The 25,422-nt window shown below is 39.2% G+C and overlaps 1 protein-coding gene across 12 annotated transcripts in view; it reads right to left on the reverse strand.

The window, feature by feature from the left end:
* The window catches only part of EPHA5 (EPH receptor A5), a 408,061-nt gene extending 390,767 nt beyond the window's left edge, over positions 1–17,294 (reverse strand). For 3 of the 12 annotated variants that reach the window (XR_011464517.1, XR_011464516.1, XM_070372472.1), the window contains exon 1: positions 15,894–17,233. Coding sequence is in view for 10 of the 12 variants with exons in the window: in XM_070372472.1 (XP_070228573.1) it covers positions 15,894–16,053 (160 nt within the window). In the remaining 2 variants the exon portion in view is untranslated. Of the gene's footprint in view, positions 1–15,893 lie in introns of all 12 variants that reach the window. The other 9 variants (XM_070372469.1, XM_070372468.1, XM_070372467.1 and 6 more) reach the window with 8 other exon arrangements.
* Positions 17,295–25,422: the final 8,128 nt, after the last annotated feature.

Consider the following 25,422-nt stretch of genomic DNA (forward strand, 5'->3'; position numbering starts at 1 on the left):
AGAGAAATATCAATAACCGCAGATATGCAGATGACACCACCCTTATGGCAGAAAGTGAAGAGGAACTAAAAAGCCTCTTGATGAAAGTGAAAGAGGTGAGTGAAAAAGTTGGCTTGAAGCTCAACATTCAGAAAGCTAAGATCATGGCATCTGGTCCCGTCACTTCATGGGAAACAGATGGGGAAACAGTGGAAACAGTGGCAGACTTTATTTTGGGGGCCTCCAAAATCACTTCAGATGGTGACTGCAGCCATGAAATTAAAAGACGCTTACTCCTTGGAAGAAAAGTTATGACCAACCTAGATAGCATATTGAAAAGGAGTCACATTACTTTGCCAACAAAGGTCCATCTAGTCAAGGCTATGGTTTTTCCAGTGGTCATGTATGAATGTGAGAGTTGGACTGTGAGCTGAGCCCCGAAGAACTGATGCTTTTGAACTGTGGTGTTGGAGAAGACTCTTGAAAGTCCCATGGACTCCACGGAGATCCAACCAGGCCATTCTAAAGGAGATCAGCCCTGGGTGTTCTTTGGAAGGAATGATGCTAAAGCTGAAACTCCAGGACTTTGGCCACCTCATGCGAACAGTTGACGCATTGGAAAAGAGTCTGATGCTGGGAGGGATTGGGGGCCGGAGGAAAAGGGGATGACAGAGGATGAGATGGCTGGATGGCATCACTGACTCGATGGAAGTGAGTCTGGGTGAACTCCAGGAGTTGGTGATGGACCAGGAGGCCTGGCGTGCTGCAATTCATGCGGTCGCAAAGAGTCGGACACGACTGAGAGACTGAACTGAATAGAAGTAGAAGATATTAGGAAGAAGTGGCAAGAATACACAGAACTATACAAAAAAGATCTTAACAACCTAAATAAACACAATGGTGTGATCACAAATCTAGAGCCAGATAGCATGGAATGCCAATTCAAGTGGGCTGTAGGAACTATCACTAGGAACAAAGATAGTGGAGGTGATGGAATTCCAGCTGAGCTATTTCAAATCCTAAAAGATGATGCTGTGTAAGCACTGTACTCAACAAGCCAGCAAATTTGGAAAATTCAGCAGTGGTCGTAGGACTGGAAAAGGTCAGTTTTCTTTGCAATCCTACAGAAATTCAATGCCAAAGAATGCTCAAACTACTGCACAATTGCACTCATCTCACACGCTAGTAAAGTAATGCTCAAAATTCTCCAAGCCAGGCTTCAACAGTATGTGTACCTTGAAATTCCAGATGTTCAAGCTGGATATAGAAAAGGCATAGGAACCAGAGATCAAATTTCCAACATCCATTGGCTCATCGAAAAAGCAAGAGAGTTCCAGAAGGACATCTACTTCTGCTTTATTGACTATGCCAAAGCCTTTGACTGCATAGACTACAACGAACTATGGAAAATTCTGAAAGAGATGGGAATACCAGACCACCTGACCTGCCTCTTGAGAAACCTATATGCAGGTCCGGAAGCAACAGTTAGAACTGGACATTTAACAACAGACTGGATCCAAATTGGAAAAGGAGTATATCAAGGCTTTTTGTCACCCTGCTTATTTAACTTATAGGCACAGTAATCATGAGAAACACTGGTGTGGATAAAGCACAAGCTGGAATCAAGATCGCCAGGAGAAATATTAATAACCTCAGATATGCAGATGACACTACCCTTATGGCAGATAAAAAAGAACTAAAGAGCCACTTGATGAAAGTGAAAGAGAGTGAAAAAGTTGGCTTAAAGCTCAACATTCAGAAAACTACTACTACTACTACTAAGTCGCTTCAGTTCTGTCCAACTCTGTGCTACACCATAGACTGCAGCCCACCAGGCTCCCCGTCCCTGGGATTCTCCAGGCAAGAACATTGGAGTGAGTTGACGTTTCCTTCTCCATCAGAAAACTAAGATCATGGCATATGGTACCATCACTTCATGGCAAATAGATGGGGAACAGTGACAGACTTTATTTGGGGGGACTCCAAAATAACTGTAGATGGTGACAGCAGCCATGAAATTTAAAGATGCCTCCTCCTTGGAAGAAAAGTTATGACCAACCTAGACAGCATATTCAAAAGCAGAGACATTACTTTGCCAACAAAGGTCCATCTAGTCAAGGCTATGGTTTTTCCAGTAGTCACGTATGGATGTGAGAGTTGGACTGTAAAGAAAGCTGAGCACCAAAGAATTGATGCTTTTGAACTGTGATGTTGGAGAAGACTCTTGAGAGTCCCTTGGACTGCTGGATATCCAAACAGTCTATCCTAAAGGAAATCGATCCTGAATACTCATTGGAAGGACTGATGCTGAAGCTGAAACTCCAATACTTTGGCCACCTGATGTGAAGAGCTGACTCATTGGAAAAGTCCCTGATGCTGGTAAAGGTTGAAGGCAGGAGGAAAAGGGGCCAACAGAGGATGAAATTTGGATGGCATCACTGATAATGGACATGAGTTAGAGTAAACTCCGGGAGTTGGTGATGGATAGGGAGGACTGGCGTGCTGCAGTCCATGGGGTCACAAGAGTCAGATACCACTGAACTGAACTGAATAGTGACTGAACTGAACTGAACTAAATATAATCTCTAGATTGTGGGTGCAACTAAGAGCTTCCACATAAAACACACTTGATTTATTTCCTATCAATTTATTTGTTGTAGGACCCAAGGCAATTTACTTAATTTCTTCTTCCCAACCCAATCTCGAAGTAAACTGAAATAATAATTTCCAACTCATGGGGTTGTTGTGAGAATTAAAGGAGATTATGTGGTAATAGTTTTCAGAGCAGTTATCATTATTATCCCTACCATCTAGAAGAAAAATTCAGTTCAAATAATTTATAGCTCAGTAGAATACAATATTAACCCATTGACACTTCTGATATATTTATTAGCATTTTTAGAGTAAATAAAAAATATGTTCAAGGGCGATAGATAATTAAATATCCTAAATAGACCCTGGTTAGAATTAAACACACTAACTAGACATTAACTAAGCTATACTTAAAAAGCTATTCATCATTATATTTTAAAACTTATTCTTTATAAATCTATTTTTCAAGTTATTCAGTTCACATAGTTGATGGTATGCATTTTACTACTCCTTTCCCTGCAATCTTAAGAATTCCTACCAAGTTGAAAATCTAAAGTGCTTCATAAAGTGACAGTTTAAATTATCCAAGAACTCTAAAAGAAATGAAAGTAAATTTCACCCCCTCCCCAGAAATTTAAATCATTAAGAAACAGATGTTTTACATTAACCATTTTTCTAGAGATAAGGTAAGTCATTCTTAAAGCAGAAAAAGTTGTTTTTATGTTGGTTGATTGTGGCTCAAGTCATAGTAATTCTGAGAATTTGTCATAAGAAAGAGGGTGAAAAACAGTCCTTGGTTACAACATAAAGAGATAGTGACCACTGGAAATATCCTAGTTATTTCCTGTGTGAAAGTGTGAAGTGTTACTTGGTCAGTCCTGTCCTACTGTTTGAGACCCCTTGGACTGTAGACCCCCAGGCTTCTCTGTCCATGGGTTTTCCCAGGCAAGAATACTCGAGTAGGTTGCCATTTCCTTCTCCAAGTGATCTTCCTGACCCAGGGATCATTATAAAGAATGCTTTATAATTTACAATTAGGCATAAAGACCAAGATTACCTAGGTTGGAGAAGAAAATGTTTCCCACTGGGCACCCAACTGCACTGAGAGCCTGGCTCCCCCACAGGAGCCTGGAGTGCAAGGACTTGCAGGGAAGTGCCAGGAGAGGTGGGCCAGGAACAAGTTACTGAGAGCTGTGAATTCAGGCTCAAGGACTTTAGATTTTATCCTGAGGACACTGAAGAGATGCTGAAGGCTTTACCCAAGGAGTAAATAAGGGCTGCTAGAGTAACTGAACTGAAATCAAGTGCTTCTCTTGTGGTATTTCCATTTACAATAAATATTAGACAGTACTAACTAACATAGAAAATTAGACCCTGCTAAATGTCAGAATGCCAACCCACACTGCTTTTTAAATAACACATGGAATATTTAACGCTTATATAATGCTTGATGTGTACCAGAACTTTTATACAACACTTTGTTGACATGAACCTAATCTTTACAACTCTCTTTGTATTCCCATTATACAGAAAAGAATACGTAGACACAAGGAGATTTTCCAGCTTTCTAGGTTTTCAAGGTCACACAGCTCTAAGTGGTTCAGCCAGATGCCAGAGTTTGTGCTCTTAAACCAGCCTGCCCCACTCCCTTTTAAAGTGGAATGCTGAATTCTGCAGTTATGAGACTTTGGCTTTGAAATTGGTTCTAATTTTTTACTAGATCAAATTATCTTGTTTCAGTTTCTTTGTTTATAGGAATGATTTATCTAATCTATCCTACAGGATTTTTTATGAGATTCTCATGGAATGAGGTAGGTTAGCACATTTTGTAAACTATAAAGCATTTTAATAACATAAACTATATAAAACTAATTATAAAATATTTAATATTGCTATGTATATAAGGAGGGAAAAAAGTTGTCGGGAGAGTTTCTGAATGGGATTACAGGTATACAGAGTTAGGTCTATAGTGTAGCCTGGGCCGGGGATTGAGAATTGGGCTGCTTACACAAGAAAGCAAGAGAAAACAATTTAAAATCTAAAAAATATGCGGCCTAAAATAAAAAACAGGTAATGTGGAGGAAGGGATCTTTACCTTGTGCTAGTGGGCAATGGAGGGGAGACGTCAACATGGGAATCAATCAGTGCTTAAGAGTCTGAAGACAAGATTAAGTATTTAGTGGGGCAGCGGTATGGGGGGCAGGGGGTGGAATGAGAAGGATGATTGAACATGTGAACAAACAGCCTCAGGACTCCACTTGAATTTTTGTATGAACCTTTACTCTACTTCCCACTGTCTGTGATATGGGCCATTATTTGGATGGTGAGGGCAAGAGTCACTGGGTATTGTCAACAGTCTCCCCTTCTTAAGAGGAGTTGACAAGAGCAGAACTGGAGTTGGATTATCTGGGTTTGAATGCAGATTTCTACCATGCTAAGTCACTTCAGTTGTGTGCAACTCTGTGACACCAGGCTCCTCTGTCCATGGGATTCTCCAGGCAAGAATTCTGGAGTGGGTTGCCATGCCTTCCTCCAAGGGATCTTCCCCACCCAGGGATCAAACTCATGTCTCTTTTCTTTCTACTGCATCTCTTTCTACCACTTTTGGATTTGTAACCTTGGGCAAGTTATTTAACTGTTCCCTGTTTCAGGTTCCTCATGTGTACAATAGGAATAATAATAATAATATAATACATATTTCCGAGAGTTGGACTGTGAAGAAGGCTGAGCACCAAAGAATTGATGCTTTTGAACTGTGGTGTTGGAGAAGACTCTTGAGAGTCCCTTGGACTGCAAGGAGATCCAACCAGTCCATTCTGAAGGAGATCAGCCCTGGCATTTCTTTGGAAGGAATGATGCTAAAGTTGAAACTCCACTACTTTGGCCACCTCATGCGAAGAGTTGACTCATTGGAAAAGACTCTGATGCTGGGAGGGATTGGGCGCAGGAGGAGAAGGGCGCAGAGGATGAGATGGCTGGATGGCATCACTGACTCGATGGACGTGAGTTTGAATGAACTCCGGGAGTTGGTGATGGACAGGGAGGCCTGGCATGCTGTGATTCATGGGGTTGCAAAGAGTCGGACACGACTGAGCGACTGATCTGATCTGATCTGATCTGAGGCTATAGAACAGTCTTTTGGATTCTGTGGGAGAGGGAGAGGGTGGGATGATTTGGGAGAATGGCATTGAAATATGTGTAATATCAGATATGAAACGAGTCACCAGTCCAGGTTCGATGGACAATACTGGATGCTTGGGGCTGGTGCACTGGGACGACCCAAACGGATGGTATGGGGAGGGAGGAGGGAGGAGGGAGGAGGGTTCAGGATGGGGAACACATGTATACCTGTGGCAGATTCATTTTGATATATGGCAAAACCAATACAATATTGTAAAGTTAAATAAAATAAAAAAAAAAAAAAAAACGAGAGGCACAGTGGGAGAACAGCTAAAAAAAAAAAAAAACAATGGTATGTGGTATATCAATAACATTAACTATAATTATTTTATATAGGTGGGTATACTCATGCATGCAGATACACATATACATTTCACAAGGAGATCAAAATACATCCTAAACTTTCCAAAATGCATCCTAAACTTTCTTAAATCTGCTTATGTTACCTATATAAAAAAGATAAGTCTTCACAAAATTGTAGTAAAACCTTTATGAAAATGTGAAAGGTAGTGTTTTCAAGTAGTATTTTAAACTCTGAGTATAATCAAACAGATCAGAAAATTATATATTTCAAACCAAAATAGAGGTGGCAAACTATAGTGTCAGACATGTTTCAGGAAACTTTTAAGTATTTAATTCTCTCAATTACCCACTTTCATAGCATCGTAAAGGTCACTTAAAATATACATTATATATTATATTAAATACTATTAAGTTTTTATGCTAGTAGTAAATATCTAAACATTTGAAGATATCTCTTGATACGTCTGTGGCTAGTGAGAAACATGTTGATGTTTGGCAGAAACTAACAGAATTCTGTAGAGCATTTATCCTTCAATTAAAAATAAATAAGTTTAAAATTTTAAAAAGAAGAAATGTTAAAAAAAAAAAAAAAAAACTGACCTCTCCTTGAAGAATAATCAGGTAAAAGACAACATTTACAACCATGATCTTTGAACTGATGATTTTTGCTTTACTTCCTAACCAAACCCCAGTATTCAATATTAAGTAATTAGCAAACCAGCTGAAAATTAGGACAACAGCATGTGACTGATTTTTAGCTCTATGGAAAATGTGCATATGCTGTTCCTTTTACTAGATTGTTTTCCTGTCCCAGATTCCATTCCAATGCAAGGAAGACACTAATCTGAGATCCTGAAAACTTGTCTTAAATAGCTCACATTTAGGAGTGGGGAAACCAAAGGGACTAACATTTGTTGTATACCTGTTTTACTCTAGGAATTTTACTAAGCAACATACATACTCTGCACATTATTTTCACAAGTGAAAATTAAGGGTTAACATTTAATTTTTAGTATGTGGAATCTGACATGGATGATTCAAGAACACTCACTCATACATAGTAGGGCTTGTTTCATGGTCTTCACATGTTCCCATTTTGTACTACCTGGTGAGAAGTAGTTACTGAAAAGTTCATTAAAATTAAGTTACAGGGCCCTCAATGACATGGGTCACTTCCATGTCACTGAGAGACCAGCAAAGTATTCATTAAGTCCATATTTCTGCTACACTTGCAGAACTAACATTTTTTGTACTCCTTTCCTTAAGGATGATTCCTCATATAGTAAACTTAAATCCACTAAACTGCTGCTCCAGATGTTCCCTATATTCTACCGCTTACCTGGCAAGAAAAGCATTAACATATATGGACTCTGCAGCATTCTAACCAGCCACATTCCCACAACTTGCACATATGTACTGCTCACCAATTAGAAAATTATCACTGTCAACTCTCACAACAATTATGTGAAGCAGTATCATACTGCAGATAAATGAACTGAGACTAAAACAAATTGATAATAATAACAAAATAAGTGTCCACCGAATTCAGATGGTAAATGATGGAGATGAGGGGGGACAAAAAAAAAAAAACCAAAGCAACAAACAAAATACAAAAAAACACAATCTCAAAACAAAACTAGTTTCTTTTTGGATTTCAAAGCCAGAAGTTTGGTTTTGTTTTATCTTTTCCTTTATTTTTCTGTAATTCCATGCCATTTAATCCTTTCTCTGCTTCATTTTTTCAGGCTTGAATAAAATGAATTAAAAAAAAAAAGGTGACTGAAAACGTGCAATATTAAATGGTTCTTTTGTTTCTACTTCCACCCCTACTTCCAGAAAAATCAAATATGATGTTTAAAATCCTTCAGACACAGCAGTTCCCAAGTATTTTCCTCTTTTCTCAGAAGGCTGGTTGTTCCTCCTTTAGGAGACTTCATGGCAGCATCACTACACTGAGAGAGAGAAGCAAGACCTCTGTCATCTTCCAAAACATGGGGCAGTGGCCGCACCTGTCCAGTCAGCACACAGGCCAAGGCTCTGGGTAAAAGCTACAACTTGGCTCATAGAGAGGGCCTGCTGTGGACTGCTGTGCTGAACTGGTGCCAGCCCGGTCTTACCTGCTGAGTTTGTCTTTCCACAGAAAAGACATTAACAAGCATCTTGGAATAGGAAGAGGCAGTCAGTGCAAAATAAATTAGTGAGCTGTGTGTATGTGTATGTGTGTGTGTGTGTTTTAGTTGCTTAGTCATGTCCAACTCTTTGCAACCCCATAGACTGTAGCAGTAGCACAAAACTGACCGATAACCTAAACTCCTGTACTTCTGACTTAAGAATCCTGTAAAAAATACACAGCTTGGTTTGCTACAATCTACTCTTTAATATTAACGACTGTGTCCCATGATTTATTTAACAGAAGACTATATTGTCTGATCACCCCTACTTCCTTGTAGGTATTAGAACTCACAGGCATGGATGAGCTAATACTCCCTTATTTTGCTCTGACTTTGCATAAATGGAGTATCTGACAGGGGAGGAGGGAAGGAAAGAGGGAGAGAGAAAAAAAGAAAGGAGGAAAATGAGATAAAGAGAAAGAGAGTGGGAAAGGGAAAAAGGAGATGTGACAGATGAAAATAAGAGTGTGAAATTATCATAGAAGATAAAAGACACTACCCATCTCTGAGTAAAAGAACAGACTGTATTTTCTCTAAATCTTCCAATACTTAGCCGGAAACATGTTTCCAAGTAAGAACATTTTCTCACAAAGCATATGCAAAACATTTCAACCCTCCAGTTTTGGCTCTTTGATTTTTCTTTTTTTTTTTTTTTAAAAAAAACAAGATCATTTACTTAACAAAGTTAGGAGCCCAGTTAGAACCAAAGATGTGTGTGATGGATGAAGAAGACAGCCTGGGCAACTGTCCAGCAACTGTAACAGAATTAGAATCATCACAGACACTTTAATCCCAATTATTTCATCTGTGGGGTATTTAATGCCACAAGTATTTGAAATGACTCAACAAAACTGTGGAACTTACAGAGAAATAAAAGAGAAATAAATGAATGAAATAAAATGAACCAAAGTTATTTCTTTTTTCCATGAGGCTGGGGTTTATATCTTCAGAGTCAGTAAAACAAATGTCAAAATAGAATGTATATTTGTGTGTCTGTGTGTGTGTGTGCATGCAACTATGGTCTTTTTTAGTGTTATAAAAAATAAAGCCCAAGTACTTTTATTAATATCAAGCTCATAGTGATACCATCTTGACATCCCTCCCTACCTTTCTTTTGAAAAGCTTCACCACAATCTTACCACATACCCCATAGGTAATCCATGTGCACAAACCACAATTATCAGACCAAGTTCCTGCACTCTGCTTAATAAATGCACAGCAATAAAGCCAAGGACATTGAATCACTGGAATGCATGACCGAGGGTCAACTTCTGATCAATGAAATTTTGTATATTCTAAGAGTTTAAGAAATAGTTTAGATGATATTAATAAAGTACCATACAAACTGATCAGAGACTAAGGTTGTGGAATCTACAGTAAAAAAAAAAAACAAAACCTAGAATAAAGCTTGTCATTGAGATCTTAAAAACACAAGTCGCACATATTTTTAAAAAGGATTTTTGAGCATGTTTTAAATGACAGAAAGGTCTCTCTATGTTTTCTTTAAATTGCTAAAGATTAAAAAAAATCATTAAAATTTTACCAACAAAAAATGGCAGCTGGTAATAAAAGTCATCATGCTAAGCCAGAGTTTTCAAAAACTCCAAGTAGTGCACTCACTAAATTAGTTTTATTTTATAGCTTTGCAACACATGGAATTCTCATTAGAGATACTAGACGACAAACTTGAACTTTTAGAAAAAAATGAAAGATCATAAATCCCGTTTCACCAGACAGTACTTATGTACCTTGCAGTATTTCTTTTTATTTACTTTTTGCTTTACAATTACATTATACAGGCTAAGAAATTTTTAAGATGATAATGAAGTAAGTTAAAAGGGAATTTTAAAATCTCTATTTCTCATGAGATTCATTGACTAGAATTATGTTTTAAATCATTCAATTAAGTGTTTTCTATTGCTGTTTTAATATAAATTTTAAATTAAAACCTTTTCTTATTTTATGTGATTAGAATGAGGGAAATGAACAAAACCTATACACATGAAACTCCAGTGTCAAAAGAAAAATGTAAATTCCAACTGAATTTTAATATTCAGGAATACCTGTACCACTGTTTGTAGTTTGATTTATAAATAGCTATTTCCAGTACAATTTATGACATCAGATCGTACTATTTCTGTGGAAAGTTCTCTATTACAACACCTTGTATATGTTACCAAAATGTATTATAAAAAAATGAGCTGTTGTCCAAAATTTGGATTTAAAATTCTTAAAACATTTTTCTTATTCAAAAGTCAATTTCTGTCTTGTTCAAACACTTTAAAATCTATTTCACTAATTCTGAACAAACAAACGTCTAGAGAGTCCAAAACTAAAACAGGAACAGTAAAGCTATGATAAATGGAGACCCCCTAAGTATTCATGCTATTTTGGAAGTTAAAAAACAAATACTTAAAAATAGGTCATTTACATTTTGATATAACATTTTCAATAGAACCAACAATTCAGTTAAGATTTTCACAATGAATAACTATCAAATCTTCCAGTTTTCTAATTCCTATATAATAATACTTTCAAAAATGTTATGAACAGATCAGAGAATCTCCAGTTATTCATTCCTATATTACATATATCTTACTGAATAAATTTATTTTATTATTTGAAAGTTACACTTTATTAAACTTTTTGTAAAAATATGAACTTCTAAATCTATTTATTTACTTATTTATTAAATCTATTTATTTAAAAAAATAAAATTATTTTTTAGCAACCTTTTTACACATTTATAGAAACATAAGTGTACCATTTAGTCTGTGGTAGAATATATGATACATTTTTTAATGTCAATTAAAAATACCATTAGGAATGCTTATGTATACAATAGATTAGGATAACACCTTTGAAGAAATCACTACCTATCCAACTGATTATATATATTTTGATTAAATAACTAAATATGCATTTACCGAGTAAAGCATACCAGTAGGAACTATTCTCTATAGATAAATACCTACCCGCCAGAGATACTAGAACAGCAAGAATCACTGAATCTCTATTGTAACAATTTACATTTTTAGCTCTCATATTGCTTTTATAGTTAATATCACTGTTTCTGGAAAGAAAACAAAAGGACAAATACTGCAATCAATTTTTAATGATTTACAAGCAAGGCTGAATATTGGAACTTGAGTTAATTTTGTTGCTTCGTGAAAACTATAGTAAAAGTATTTTAAGATTATTAAAAATATCATAATCATCTTTGAATGATAACATACCTTTGCTAACTTAAGTTCAAGTTATTCGTTAATAAAATAAAATAAATCTGCTAATTTAAATTGAAAAAATAAAGTATAAAGACTAATCAATTTTTACAGCCGTTTTTTCTTTAAGATATTAAGAACACATTTTTTAAAAAAAGAACATTTGACTCATAAAAGGAAAAATAACTATTGTTAGTTAATACAATCATGTACATCATATCCTATTTTTATAGTCAAAGGTAAAAAAAAAAATGAAAGAGAAATAAATTGGTCACTCAAGCAAATACTTAAAAAAAGCACACACCAAACAAAGGAGATTCAAGTGGTCAAGTCAATCAACAAAAGTGTAGTGAAAATAACTAAAGCACTGACATTTTCTCTGCAGTAGCAACAATGAATAAAGTCTAATGTTTAATCAAATGTTTGGGGATTGTTTTGTCTATAAATAGCTATATCATCTCATTTTGATATTTCATGTAGAAAATGTCAAAGGATCACATTTTGTAAAGCAGAATGTTCATAATATAAATAATGGCAACTAACACGTTTCTAAGCATAAAAAAAAAAAAAAAAAAAAGAATCCTCTTCCCATACCATCTATATCCTATGTGGACTTAGATAAAGAACTAATAATATTTACAAATGACAATATTATAATAAAAATAGTTTCAATCAAAGGAAAACAACCATTAGAATTGCTGAAATTGTTCAACCCTTTCCCCGCCTTATATGAGGATATGAAATCCTCTTACATGTCACCCTGACACCCAAGAAGATCTCTGTCTACCTCAAAAAAAGGCTTAAAATTTCAAGACCCAACCTTCTGCTCCCTATTCAAGGTTTATAAAGCAAAAAGCCAAAACTCTACATGGTGCCTTTCTAGTTCCAACAATCTATGATTCAAACAGGGGTAATGGCTCTCTTTTTTCCTTCAGTAGCATCCTGGTGAGGGAATAATTTTACTGTGGTTTTTCTGTGGGGTCCTGCCTCTTTATCTAAGGAAGTGAATTACAACCGGATGACAAGGCCACACAACAAAGCCATTTAGTTTTACAAATCTATTATGTCGTCCAATCGTTTTATGGGCCTGGTCCTATTATAAACCAAGAAAAAACCCTAAAACAAACTTTCTTCCTTTTCTTTATTTCCATTGAAAGCATCTACAATTTTATGATTGTTTTTCAAACAGTTCAGCACCCCTCCTCAATTTTTCCCCTCATGTGGTGTTTTTTTTTCTCCCTCAGAGTCCCTCCATCCCACTTCCTCAAACACACAAAACATTCAGAGACAAGAAACTGGACTTTTCAAATACAAACTGCTGACAACTGTCAGAAGCACTTTACTGGGACATTACTAACTGTAGCTTCAATGAATTAAGCTTGATTCACTGTGGGTGAATCATTTTCAATGCAGAGCTGCTGAGCAGTAATTGGCCAAGAATCCCTGCTGCGAAAAGCACTTGTCAAATAATGCTTGTTTACAAATATATCTCCCAACAGCAAAAAGTGGCAGTTACTGAAAAAGTTCAGGGCCACCTCCAATATTTATAACAGTGGACAGGCTTCCTTTACTTACTAAATCTATTCAATTTTTCACTTGTTGATACACTTGCTAATATTTGTCCTGCCTGATCAATCTTAGAGAAATGTTTTGCCTTCTATATGCCTCTGCATTATTCTACAATAAAACTCTTGTGTGTTATACTGTAGCTCAAAGGTTTCCTCCATATGTATTCATGCCTGACACGTGTAGTAAGACAACTAAAGATATATTTACCTTATCCTAGAGTTCAAGCTAAAGAGTAAATTTTCCTCTTATTTCTATTACCCAGTATATTTTAACATTTATTTCATATCAGTCCAAGATTCTAGATATAAATTTGACTTTTTCTGTTCAATTTTGCTTATTTATGTCAACCAAACTTAAATTTTAAACATGACTGGAGTACCAATTATAAAAGCAAACTTTCATTTATTTCTACCTGACTTGAAATTTTTTTCGTCACATAACGGGAGCATTCATAACATACACATATATAATGGATATGTACACTACAGTCTGAGAAGTCACAAAGCATCTATAGGTCGCAGAAAGCAACGTATAGAACAAGTTTTTAAAGGCGTCAGTGCATACATAAAATCTTTCTTTCAAAGTTCTTTCAGAAACAATCCAAAGCAAACTTGAAAACTCCAATCTGAATATTTAAATAAATAAATTGCTGTTATAAATATCTTATATTCTTGTTCTTTGATTAGCATAGCAGCATCATGGAGAAACAAAAAGAACATATTAATAAAAAGTCTGGCATAACACTAACAGAAAACTGTTGGGCAGAGAAGGGATGAAGCAGATGAAATATACAAATACATACATATACACATATATATATGTAAAATTGTAACATTTTATTTATTACATAACATATTATTATGTAATATACTGTAGTTACAAAATGTGCCCCAAACAACAGACATGCTTTTATTTCTACTGTCTTCAGAACACTGGCTGGTAAAGTACCACTCACTGTTGGTTAGACCCCTGCAATCCCCATCTCACTGAAGCCCAAGTTTTACTGTTCCACTCGCTGGCTAAGGACAGCACAACCTGTGGGTATTAAGTCCGTGATGTCAGCCAGTCTTCAAGACTCCAGGTCCTCTTACAACACCACAGGAGACCTATTCTACTTCCCTGCTTCCCTCCATTTCCTTTTGCCTCTTCTCTCTTCAGTCTGGACCCTTATTCCCATTTAGCGCCACCCTCCCTGAGACTTCATTTCTTCCCTTTCTCTTAACCAAGAGCTACTACTCCTTTACACCTCTGCATATGCCCTTTCCCTCATAATACCTAGGAGAAAAAAAAAGAAGAAAGAAACATAACGGGAACACACGAAAGAATAAAATATTACTATTACTCTTTAAATCCAAACCGGGTTGCCCCTTTCAATAGAGTAAGACAGTTCATAAAAGGACTCCTAACCCTGTCATAATTCTCCGGACTTCTAACATACTAAAAAAAGGACACGACTTCAGAAAACACTTTTCCAACTTTACCAGGGAGGTTAAAAATGCAGACTGCTTGTGTTAAGCATGGGGTATTGTAGGCAGGTAAGCAGATGTGTAGGTAGGCGGATATATAGATGGAGAGATAGATCGAGCTACATATAACCCCTAAATCAGATTTTTAAAAACAAATTTGGAGGGTAAAGACAGAAGCTCATGGGGTGGGGAGAGGAGTATTGATCCTTCCTGTTTTTCTCACGGTTCCTAGGGAGCTGGCAGCGCTCCGAGACCAGCTCAGCCCCTTCCCCTACAGCCAACACACAACCCGTGCAAGTCACGAGGACACACACGACTCCGCCGCTGCTGCTTCATCTTTCCGGTCCCGCGTCCCCTGCCCCACGAGTGGAAGAAAATTTTTAAGGTTCTGTGCTTCACTCGAGGCATCCGGAGCTCCAAATCGAAACCCCAACCTTCCCGCCAAGGTGGGAAGGTTTTTGATGTTTTCGTGATGGAGCTGACCACCCAGACCCCATCTTCTCGTAACCCACATGGGATCTAAGATGCTGCCCCAACCTTGGCTGGCTGCGCGGTCCGGGCGCGGGAGAACAGTGAATGTGGCGGAGCTGACCCGGAGGCCGAGGGCGGCGAGCGGAGAGGCTTGAGCCCAGATCCGGGAGCCAAGAGAGCGGCGCAGGTGCCGCTCCCCTGTCGGCCCTCCTCTCCGGGTGCAAGGCGGCGACACTCCCCTCCCCCGAACCTTCCGCCTCCCGCGGCATCCCACCTTCCAGACTTCCATTTCGTCTGGGTGATCATACGACCCCCAAAGTGCGGCACACCCCCACAGTGTGAGGCGCTGTCCGTCTTTCTCCATCCCCCCTCCGGCGAGAAATAAAAGCTCTTACCACCCACCCTAGAATAGCAGCTGGCGATGCCCTAAATAACAGCTCCCAGAAGGCACTTTACCCCAAAATAAAAGCACCCAGCCACCCCCACCACTTTCCCCAGCCCCAGCCCCAAATAACGGTTTCTAAAAGCCCCACCGCTCCCGAGATCCCCGTCACTGCGCTTCAAACAGTTCCCACTCCTTAAAGCCCGAAATGCCACTTCCCCACACGCTTCAAGTGGGACCCAGCCGCACCCAGCCTCCCGGCGCGGGTCTCGAAGCCTTCTATCCTCCTGGCTTCCAACTTCCCAGCCCCCCCAGTCAGCCTAGGTCCACAGCCAGGTTCCGCGCCGAGCGCTCCGCGGCTAAAGTCAAACAATGCGAGTGGAGACGGCCGAGAACCGAAGGGAAAAGGCTAGCGAGAGCGGACGACCCATGTTAGTTACGGAAGAGGGGTGCGATTTCGGTCTCGGCGGCCACGTCCAGCTCGCCAGGACCCGCGCGGCCAGGCCCCGCCTCGCCCCTCCGCCCCGGGTCGCAGCGGTCCCCACCCCCACGGCTTTACCTTCGTTGCTGGGGCTGGCCAGGAGGGTCCGGAGCGCGGCGCACAGGAGAAGGCAGGTCCAGAGGGGCGCCCTGCGAGGTGCGGAGGAGCAGCCGGCCAGGGACGCAGGGGTGCTGGGGAGCCGCAGGCGTCCCGCACCCCGGGGCCCCGAGCCCCGCATCTTGTCCTCGCCGCCTCCGCCGCCGCTGTCCCGCGCCGCTCAGTCCACGGCTCTCGCCTTGCGGAGGGGACGAGAGAGGCTCGCGGTTCCTCCCCGTTCCCCGTAGGCTCCTTCACCTTCGGGCCCGCGGTTCGCCCCAGTGCGGGGACCGCGGGGCTTTTTGTACGGCTGAAGTTTGCTTCCGGAGCCCCACACCGTCCTCTCCACTGGGGTTAAATGAAATACTAGTGACGGCGGACAGTGCAGTTCGGGACTGGACCCGAGGGTGTCGAGAAGGTCCCGCGTCCCGTTCTGTGCCTCTTTATAGACTTTTAAGGATGGAGGTCTTTGAAATGCCACTGAAGGGAGGAGAGGGGAGATAAAAGCTCCTTTTCAGTCTTCAGGGCTGAAATGGACGAAGGTGAGGAAAACAAGTCATCTTAAGAAGAAATTCTCGATAAAAAGAGGAGAAAATAGCAGGGTGGCTAAGGAGATAGGAAGAGGAGTTGGGGGAAAAAAACAGGGTCGGGGAAAGACAAGCAAGGCGAGCGGAGGAAAAGATCCAGAGAGTTCAAAGACGCCAGCAAAAGGAAATAGCTGCGGGCTGAGCACTGACGAGGGAGGGACCGGCTGCAGCGGCGGCCCGGAGCCCGGAGGATCCCGCGGCTCCGGGAGGAGGCTGTGTGTGCGCGGCCAGGCTGGCGAGCTCGGAACTGCACCGCCACAGCGCGCTCCTGCTGAGTCTGGAGCTCTGGCGTCTCCTCGGCCTCCCGCTCTGCGCCTACCACCCTCCTCCCTCCTCCTCCTCCTCCTCCTCCCGGCTCCCCCTCCCTCGGCTGCTCGCAGCCTCGCCAGTGAGAATCTACTGTAAGTGTGAGTTGCTTAAACGGAGTCCCACACCCGCGGAGGGAAGTAATCTGGAGGCTGCCGCGGTGAGTGTTGCCTAGCGGTGTTCGGAGAGGCGCGTCTTCCTCCGCGGATAATTAGGGCGAAGAATTCTCCTGACGACGCCTGCCAAGACCCGGGCTCCCGGGAGGCTTCGGGGAAACCAGCCCCAGTTCAGCAGGCAGCCTTCAGAGGAGCGGGGCCGTGGGTTTGGCCGACTGCCTGCTGCCCACCGCAGGCTTGTGGCATCAACAACCTTGTTACACCGCCCAGCATTCCTAGGCTGTGCGAGTCCGTGGGTAGTTTATTTAACACCCTTAACCGCTTACTGCTACTGACCCGCTCTATTCTTTCAATACTTTGGCGGCTGGAATGAGATAATTAGTCAACGTTTTCTTCTAAGTAAATGGCAGACTGTCCAAATACAGAGGAGGTAGCTATGATTGAGATTTCAGGGAGTCAAGGAATTTGGCGATTGAAAATTGTGGTGTGCCGCGTACTTTAAGAAGTGATGATTTAATTCATCAATCTCACTGATGGAATGTTTTATGTTTTAGAAATTATATGATATGCAGATATATGAAATTAATTCCAGTGAAATTAATTTCAGGATATTTTAAATTAAAAATATTTTAATTTCGTGTGTTCTGTTGCATTGAGACACAAATAATTTAGAAAAACTGTTGAAAACAATCAACTTTCCATGTTTCATCTCTATTATGTCTACTCTTGCTTTATTTATTTTTCTTCAATTTTCTCATTCATTTTTTTTCAAAGAGGTCCATCTGAAGGGCAGTTCTAGTATACTAGCATTAAAAAAAGACTGCAAATAAAACTTCTACAAAAAAGTATGATTTTAGAAGGAAAGGTATCTCATTTAATTTGGTGCATAGTAACTACTATAAAGACTGGATTTTCACCCACACCCAAAAAAGGCAGGTCTGCTCATCAACTTTAATATCCAGTGCCTTGTTTGTATTCACAATAAGTTTCTCATAATGATTAGCTGATGATATTTGTATTTTGTTTAAATATTTGAAATAAAAATGAAAGAATAAAGTGGCAGTGATGCAATTTTGGAAAGAGGTGGAAGCTCATCTTTGATTATTTTTTCCCCTGAAATGCTTTGGCACCAGAAATCTAAAAGCAGCTTCTTTCTATTAAAACATGCTCCAAAGGATTGAAGCAAATTTAGAGGAATGTCAGTGAATCAGTCTTTCAGTTGGGCAAACAGCTTCACAGTGAGATGCAAAGTTAAAGTGTATGTTTTTATTTGAAGACCATTCAGAATGTAAGTTCCTCCCACTAAATTTATAGTTGGGCCATTTAAAAATATCCAAACAGACTATCAAGGAAGTTATCTAAAGTCTATGAACACATAATAATGCTGTGTGTGAAACATAGGCACTTAAAGTGGGCCTTTGAGCTTGTTTTACTTCTTCAGGACTTGTATCCAGTAAAATGAGGGATTTGGAGATGATCTTCAAGTTCTCTTCTCTTCCTTTGTCCTTTATCTTCTCCTCCTCTATTCTTGGCATTCCTGTTACTACTCTGTTCATCTATCTCCAATTATTTACCTTTGACTGCAAAATTACCAAATTTCTTCAGCCTTTCTTTGAAAACATTCTACTCCAAAGAGCTTAAACAAATTTTCTATTTTATTTTACACTAAAATTTTCAATTCAGTATTCCCTAAAATGTCTCATACTTCTCTGCTTTTACATCTGGCACTCCATTCTACAGAAGTTTCACCTCCTCAAAATGTTTAACACTTCCCCCACCTCTTCCCGTCACACACATCTCTCGTGTAAAACCCTACTCAGTGTCCAAGGATAGTCAAGCATTCAAGACTGATGTTTTCTCTTCTAAGAAAGAAATGATTTGGTTTTCCTCCCCCAAGTATCCATGCTGCTGCTGCTGCTAAGTCGCTTCAGTCGTGTCCGACTCTGTTCGACCCCATAGAAAGCTGCCCACCAGACTCCTCTGTCCCTCGGATTCTCCAGGCAAGAACCCTGGAGTGGGTTGCCATTTCCTTCTCCAATGCAGGAAAGTGAAAAGTGAAAGGGAAGTTGTCCAGTCGTGCCCGACTCTTAGTGACCCCATGGACTGCAGCCCACCAGGCTCCTCCGTCCACGGGACTTTCCAGGCAAGAGTACCAGAGTGGGGTGCCATTGCCTTCTCCGCAAGTATCCATAGCTTATGTTTTATGTCAATCAACACAGTGACAATACTTACTGAATGAAAAACTGGAACAAATTATCTAACTATAAGTATTCAATATATTTACTGGGATAAAGAGAGTTTAGACTAGGTACGCCAAAGAAAACCTGGGGCACTGTTCCCTAAGGTGGGAATTGTGCTATCTTCTCCTTAAGGGGCTGGGAATACAGAATGCAAAATCCTTTGTATTCTCTACCTTAAATAGCAGCCATCATTCTCATGATTGTTTAATAATATTTATTACATAACTTTGAAAGAATGAACAGCTGTAACATGAACCCCAGTGACAGAAATGAAAGCCATTTTTTTGTCTAATGAAGGTTAATCAGAAAAGACAATGAGAGTGCTTTGTCTTGGGCCTCAATCTCAAAGGAAATCTTATATTTGACCATGTGTTGAATTCTTCTCTTAGAAATACTTGGCATACTTACATTGAATGATGGCATTGCATAAAAATTAGTGTGTATGTTTTTCTTTTTACTTCATACTACTGCTTTGCACAAAAAAGGCAATGATATTTGTATTTCTCATTGTTCTGTATAACTGCTATGGCCTCTAAATGGTGAAAGTAACTGATGTCAACCCAGATCTCTGCTTGGATCTGGATTTTGTTCTAAGCTTTTATGAAAAAAAAACAAAGATGTCCAGAATGACCTTAACCTGACATGCTGAATGGTTCGGTTCAGTTCAGTTCAGTCGATCAGTTGTGTCTGACTCTTTGTGACCCCATGAACCGCAGCACGCCAGGCCTCCCAGTCCATCACCAATTCCCGAAGTCTACCCAAACCCATGTCCATTGAGTCAGTGATGCCATCCAACCATCTTATTCTCTGTCATCCGCATTTCCTCCTGCCCTCAATCTTTCCCAGCATCAGGGTCTTTTCCAGTGAGTCAGCTCTTCGCATCATGTGGCCAAAGTACTAGAGTTTCAGCTTCAACATCAGTCCTTCCAATGAACACACAGGACTAATCTCCTTTAGGATGGACTGGTTGGATGTCCTTGCAGCCCAAGGGACTCTCAAGAGTCTTCTCCAACACCACAGTTCAAAAGCATCAATTCTTCGGCATTCAGCTTTCTTTATAGTCCAACTCTCACATCCACACGTGACCACTGGAAAAACCATAGCCTTGACTAGATGAACCTTTGTTGGCAAAGTAATGTCTCTGCTTTTCAATATGCTATCTAGGTTGGTCATAACTTTCCTTCCAAAGAGTAAGTGTCTTTTAATTTCATGGCTGCAATCACCATCTGCAATGATTTTGGAGCCCAGAAAAATAAAGTCTGGCACTGTTTCCACTGTTTCCCCATCTATTTCCCATGAAGTGATGGGACCAGATGCCATGATCTTCGTTTTCTGAATGTTGAGCTTTAAGCCAACTTTTACACTCTCCTCTTTCACTTTCATCAAGAGGCTCTTTAGTTCTTCTTTACTTTCTGCCATAAGGGTGGTGTCATCTGCATATCTGAGGTTATTGATATTTCTCCCGGCAATCTTGATTCCAGCTTGTGCTTCATCCAGCCCAGCGTTTCTCGTGATGTACTCTGCATGTAAATTAAATAAGCAGGGTGACAATATACAGCCTTGACGTACTCCTTTTCCTATTTAGAACCAGTCTGTTGTTCCCAGTTCTAACTGTTGCTTCCTGACCTGCATACAGGTTTCTCAAGAGGAAGGTCAGGTGGTCTGGTATTCCCATCTCTTTCAGAATTTTCCACAGTTTATTGTGATCCAAACAGGCAAAGGCTTTGGCATAGTCAATAAAGCAGAAATAGATGTTTTTCTGGAACTCTCTTGCTTTTTCGATGATCCAGCAGACGTTGGCAATTTGATCTCTTGTTCTGCCTTTTCTAAAACCAGCTTGAACATCTGGAAGTTCACGGTTCACGTATTGCTGAATCCTGGCTTGAAGGATTTTAAGCATCATTTTACTAGCATGTGAGATGAGTGCAACTGTGCGGTAGTTTGAGCATTCTTTGGCATTGCCTGAAAGTGAAAGTTGCATCTGACACTTTGTGACCCATGGACTATACAGTCCATGGAATTCTCCAGGCCAGAATACTGGAGTGAACAGCCTTCCCCTTCTCCAGGGGATCTTCCCAACCCAGAGATGGAACCCAGGTCTCCTCCATTGTAGGTGGATTCTTTTCCAGCTGAGCCACCAGGGAAGCCCAAGAATACTGGAGTGGGTAGACTATCCCTTCTCCAGTGGATCTTCGTGACCCAGGAATCAAACAGGGACCTCCTGCATTGCACGCAGAATTTTTACCAACTGAGCTAGTGAAGCCTATAGTTACTATAGGTGAAGGTTCTATAGTTAAATTCAATGTATTAATAAATCTGAATATATCTTCACTGCATTCAAGGTACAACAACAGAAGCAATTTTAATAAGCAGACTTGCTAGTATTTACTGATAATTTGTTATGATAAAGCATCATGTGATGTTTTGCATTAATTATTTTACTTAATACTAACACTCCATCATGCCTATGTTCGTCTCATGTTGATGATGTCAAAACTAACAGAATGAGGTAAGCAACCTAGCTAATCCAACAACTGGTAAGATGTGGAAATTTTAACTCATGGCACTGCCTCCGTGTGACAAAAATGTAATGTCGTATCAATTTGATAACCATTTGATCAGGGAAAAAAGAGGACTACCCAAGAATTTTGCGTTAATGGAAACAATTAATACATAAAAATATTCCAGTTTTCAGGTTTATTTGAATCTAAAATGAATTAGCCAAATAGGTCAGATAGATAAACAGGAGAAAACAAGAAAGGAAGTATCCTAAATGAGCACTACATGGAGAAAAAGACTGTCTCATGTACAGAAAAACATATATACAACTTATATGTGTACAGTGGAGAGAATGGACCAAATCAAGAAAATAACAAGAATGAGATATGCCATATTTGCCAAATGGCAGGAAGCTCATGTAATTTGTAGAAAACACAAGCAGCAGTGTTTATAAAAATAATCTAAACAAAATTTCATAAACCAAAGAATGTGTTTCCTAAAATATTATGTAATCTTAGCAATTTTTTACATAATTTTTAAGATATTTTATCACTTAGCTATATTGTTTCTTTGGACAATTCGGGGGGAAAAAAGGCAAAGTAAAATTTAACCCATGGTAGATTTTGAATATGAAATTCTAAGATTTAGAAACATTAGAAACTCTAATGAAACTATAAGGTACTCTAATAAAGTTACTTTTCAGATTCATGAATTCCTGAAAAGGATAGATATATGGTGATATAAAGTCCTAGTCCTCTTTTTTCCCTGATCAAATGGTTATCAAATTGATACATTACATTTTTGTCACACGGAGTCAGTGCCATGAGTTAAAATTTCCACATCTTACCAGTTGTTGTCAGTTATTTTGATCCCAAAGATAAAGCTTGATTAAAATATATTTAGGCAATGAATAGTATCTCTTGAAGTTCACAACCAAATTAATGCTAATATATTCATTATTTTATGTTACATTTTAATTTAATTAACATAAGAGCAATTTTTATTATATTTTAAGATTTTTCAAGGTCCTAGAACCCCTTTTCTCTATTAGTGACCCAAATTTTTATCTAACAAGGTTAAATTTAATTTTATTTAAATCTATTTGATGATCAGTTGGGTGTTTAGTTTTTAAAAGGAATTAATAGTATTTTAATTCATTAAAGTGTAAATATGTGTTATTTCTTTTCTTAGCACTACATTAAATCATGACTCTTCAGAAACTTCACTTATTTTACAGGTTCAAATCATAATCAGTGCTCATTATTTTCCCATAGAAAAATGAACATGGAGAACAGAAAATTTTTGAGTGTTAACAGAGGGTCTTGTAATGAAGAAAAAGGAACAAGATATTCAAATAAATTATAGGGATTCCAAAGACCTACCAATTCTTATTGTTGGTGGTGGTTGGCTTTTTCTCTAAGGTCCCTGTATTGATGTGCTACAAGTACCCAGACTGCAGTGTACTAGGGAGGCCAGGGCTGCTGAAGTTGACGAGGAGCCACACTGATTGCCTCCAGCATCTTGGATAACTGGCGTCATATGAAGACACAGATGCTGAAATAACAAGGACTCTCGGGGACTGAAAAAGTAGGAAAGGTGTGCTCAGGAAAGTTACAAGACTGAAAATTCCACTTTTCTAATCACCTTCTGGACTCCAGAAGTCTTTGCTTATATGTGAAAAATAAGCTGTATTATTTTTCATATTCAGAGACATGTTTTTTATTAAATTCAATGCATGTACTGAATTGATATATTGATATATTGATACCGAATTGAAATTCATAATAATCCACTCAGAACATATTTTATAAATAACTAGCTATAGTTTACTGGGGGGAAAATTGATATATTTGCTCAATAGCATAAGTAACGGAGAAGGCAATGGCACCGCACTCTAGTACTCTTGCCTGGAAAATCCCATGGATAGAGGAGCCTGGTGGGCTGCAGTCCATGGGGTCAGTAAGAGTCGGACATGACTGAGCGACTTCACTTTCACTTCTCACTTTCATGCATTGGAGAAGGAAATGGCAACCCACTCCAGTGTTCTTGCCTGGAGAATCCCAAGGACGGGGGAGCCTGGTGAGCTACTGTCTATGGGGTCACACAGAGTCGGACACGACTGAAGCAACTCAGCAGCAGCAGCAGCAGCATAAGTAAATAAGGGGTACCTTTGCAACCAGGCTTTTGTTGACTATCCATGGAAGAGGCTCCTAGGTAAAATGGGTATTGATAATCTCAAGTACTCACTCTCATACTCTGCTGGTGAGAAGTGAATCCAGAATATCTTGTATAGGGTGGTTACACAATTTTACTGTGGCCTTTAAAATCTGGGTAGCTTTATATTCAACAATTATACTTCTTAAAATTTCAGGAAATATATTAATTTAAATGGAATAAAAGATTAAACAAGGTTATTCTTAATGTATAAAAATAAAAAATACTTATGTTCGATAAAAAATGCTAAATGCATCTGTATAATAAAATACTATGGAACCATTTAAATGATTGGAAGAATATCTATGTACATCAAAAAGATAGTATAGTTGAAATTATAAAGGCATATGCAAAGTATTTTTTCAATATGATAAGATATGTCCCATTAATGATATTTGTATATGACTGGTGAGATAATTTTTACCTTTTAATTTTGTATTTTGTACAAATAGCATTTATTATTATGTAACAAGTGAAAAACTGAAGTAAAACATTCCAGAAGAAAATGTGTATTATGCACTTATACACACACACACGTGAACACACACAGAGAAAGAAAAAATAAAAGAGGAGAAACACAAATAGAAAAGAATTGAAAGATGGTGATAATGAATAAATTTATACTACAATACCATAAATTATATAATAAAGTTATTTTAGTTAGCCCCTGCCCCTATTCTATTCTAGTTAGGGGTGATCATTTGTTTGATTTAATTATTCTCTGGCATGTCCACAATATTTCTAAGTAGTCTGAGAATTCTGGAAGGCATAATTTCCATGATATAAGCTGTTTCAATGCATTTCCTGATTGAATCTCCAGCGCCCCCACTTGGTTGATTGCAGTTCTGTTCCTCTTTTTTTCCACCTGGTTTACTTCATTAAAGGTTAGAACTGGACATGGAACAAGAGACTGGTTCCGAATAGGGAAAGGAGTATGTCAAGGCTGTATTTTGTCACCCTGCTGATTTAACTTATACGCAGAGTATATCATGAGAAATTCTGGGCTGGATGAAGCACAAGCTGAAATCAAGATTGCCAGGAGAAAGATCAATACCTTATATGCAGATGACACCACCCTATGGCAAAAAGTGAAGAAGAACTAAAGAGCCTCTTGATGAAAGTAAAAGAGAAGAGTGAAAACGTTGACTGAAAGCTCAACATTCAGAAAACAGATCATGGCATCTGGTCCCATCACTTCATGGCAAATAGATGGGGAAACAGTGGGAACAGTGACAGGCTTTATTTTGGGGGGCTCCAAATTCATTGCAGATGGTGACAGCAGCCATGAAATTAAAAGATGTTTGCTCCTTGGAAGAAAAGTTGACCAACTTAGACAGCATATTAAAAAGCAGAGACATTACTTTGCCAACAAAGGTCCGTCTAGTCAAAGCTATGGTTTTTCAGTATTCATGTACGGATGTGAGAATTGGACTAGAAAGAAAGCTGAGCACCGAAGAATTGATGCTTTTGAACTGTGGTATTGGCGAAGACTCTTGAGAGTCCCTTGGACTGTAAGGAGATCCAACCAGTCCATCCTAAAGGAAATCAG

Source organism: Bos mutus, chromosome 6 (genome assembly GCF_027580195.1).
Source record: "Bos mutus isolate GX-2022 chromosome 6, NWIPB_WYAK_1.1, whole genome shotgun sequence".
Lineage (NCBI taxonomy): Eukaryota > Metazoa > Chordata > Mammalia > Artiodactyla > Bovidae > Bos > Bos mutus.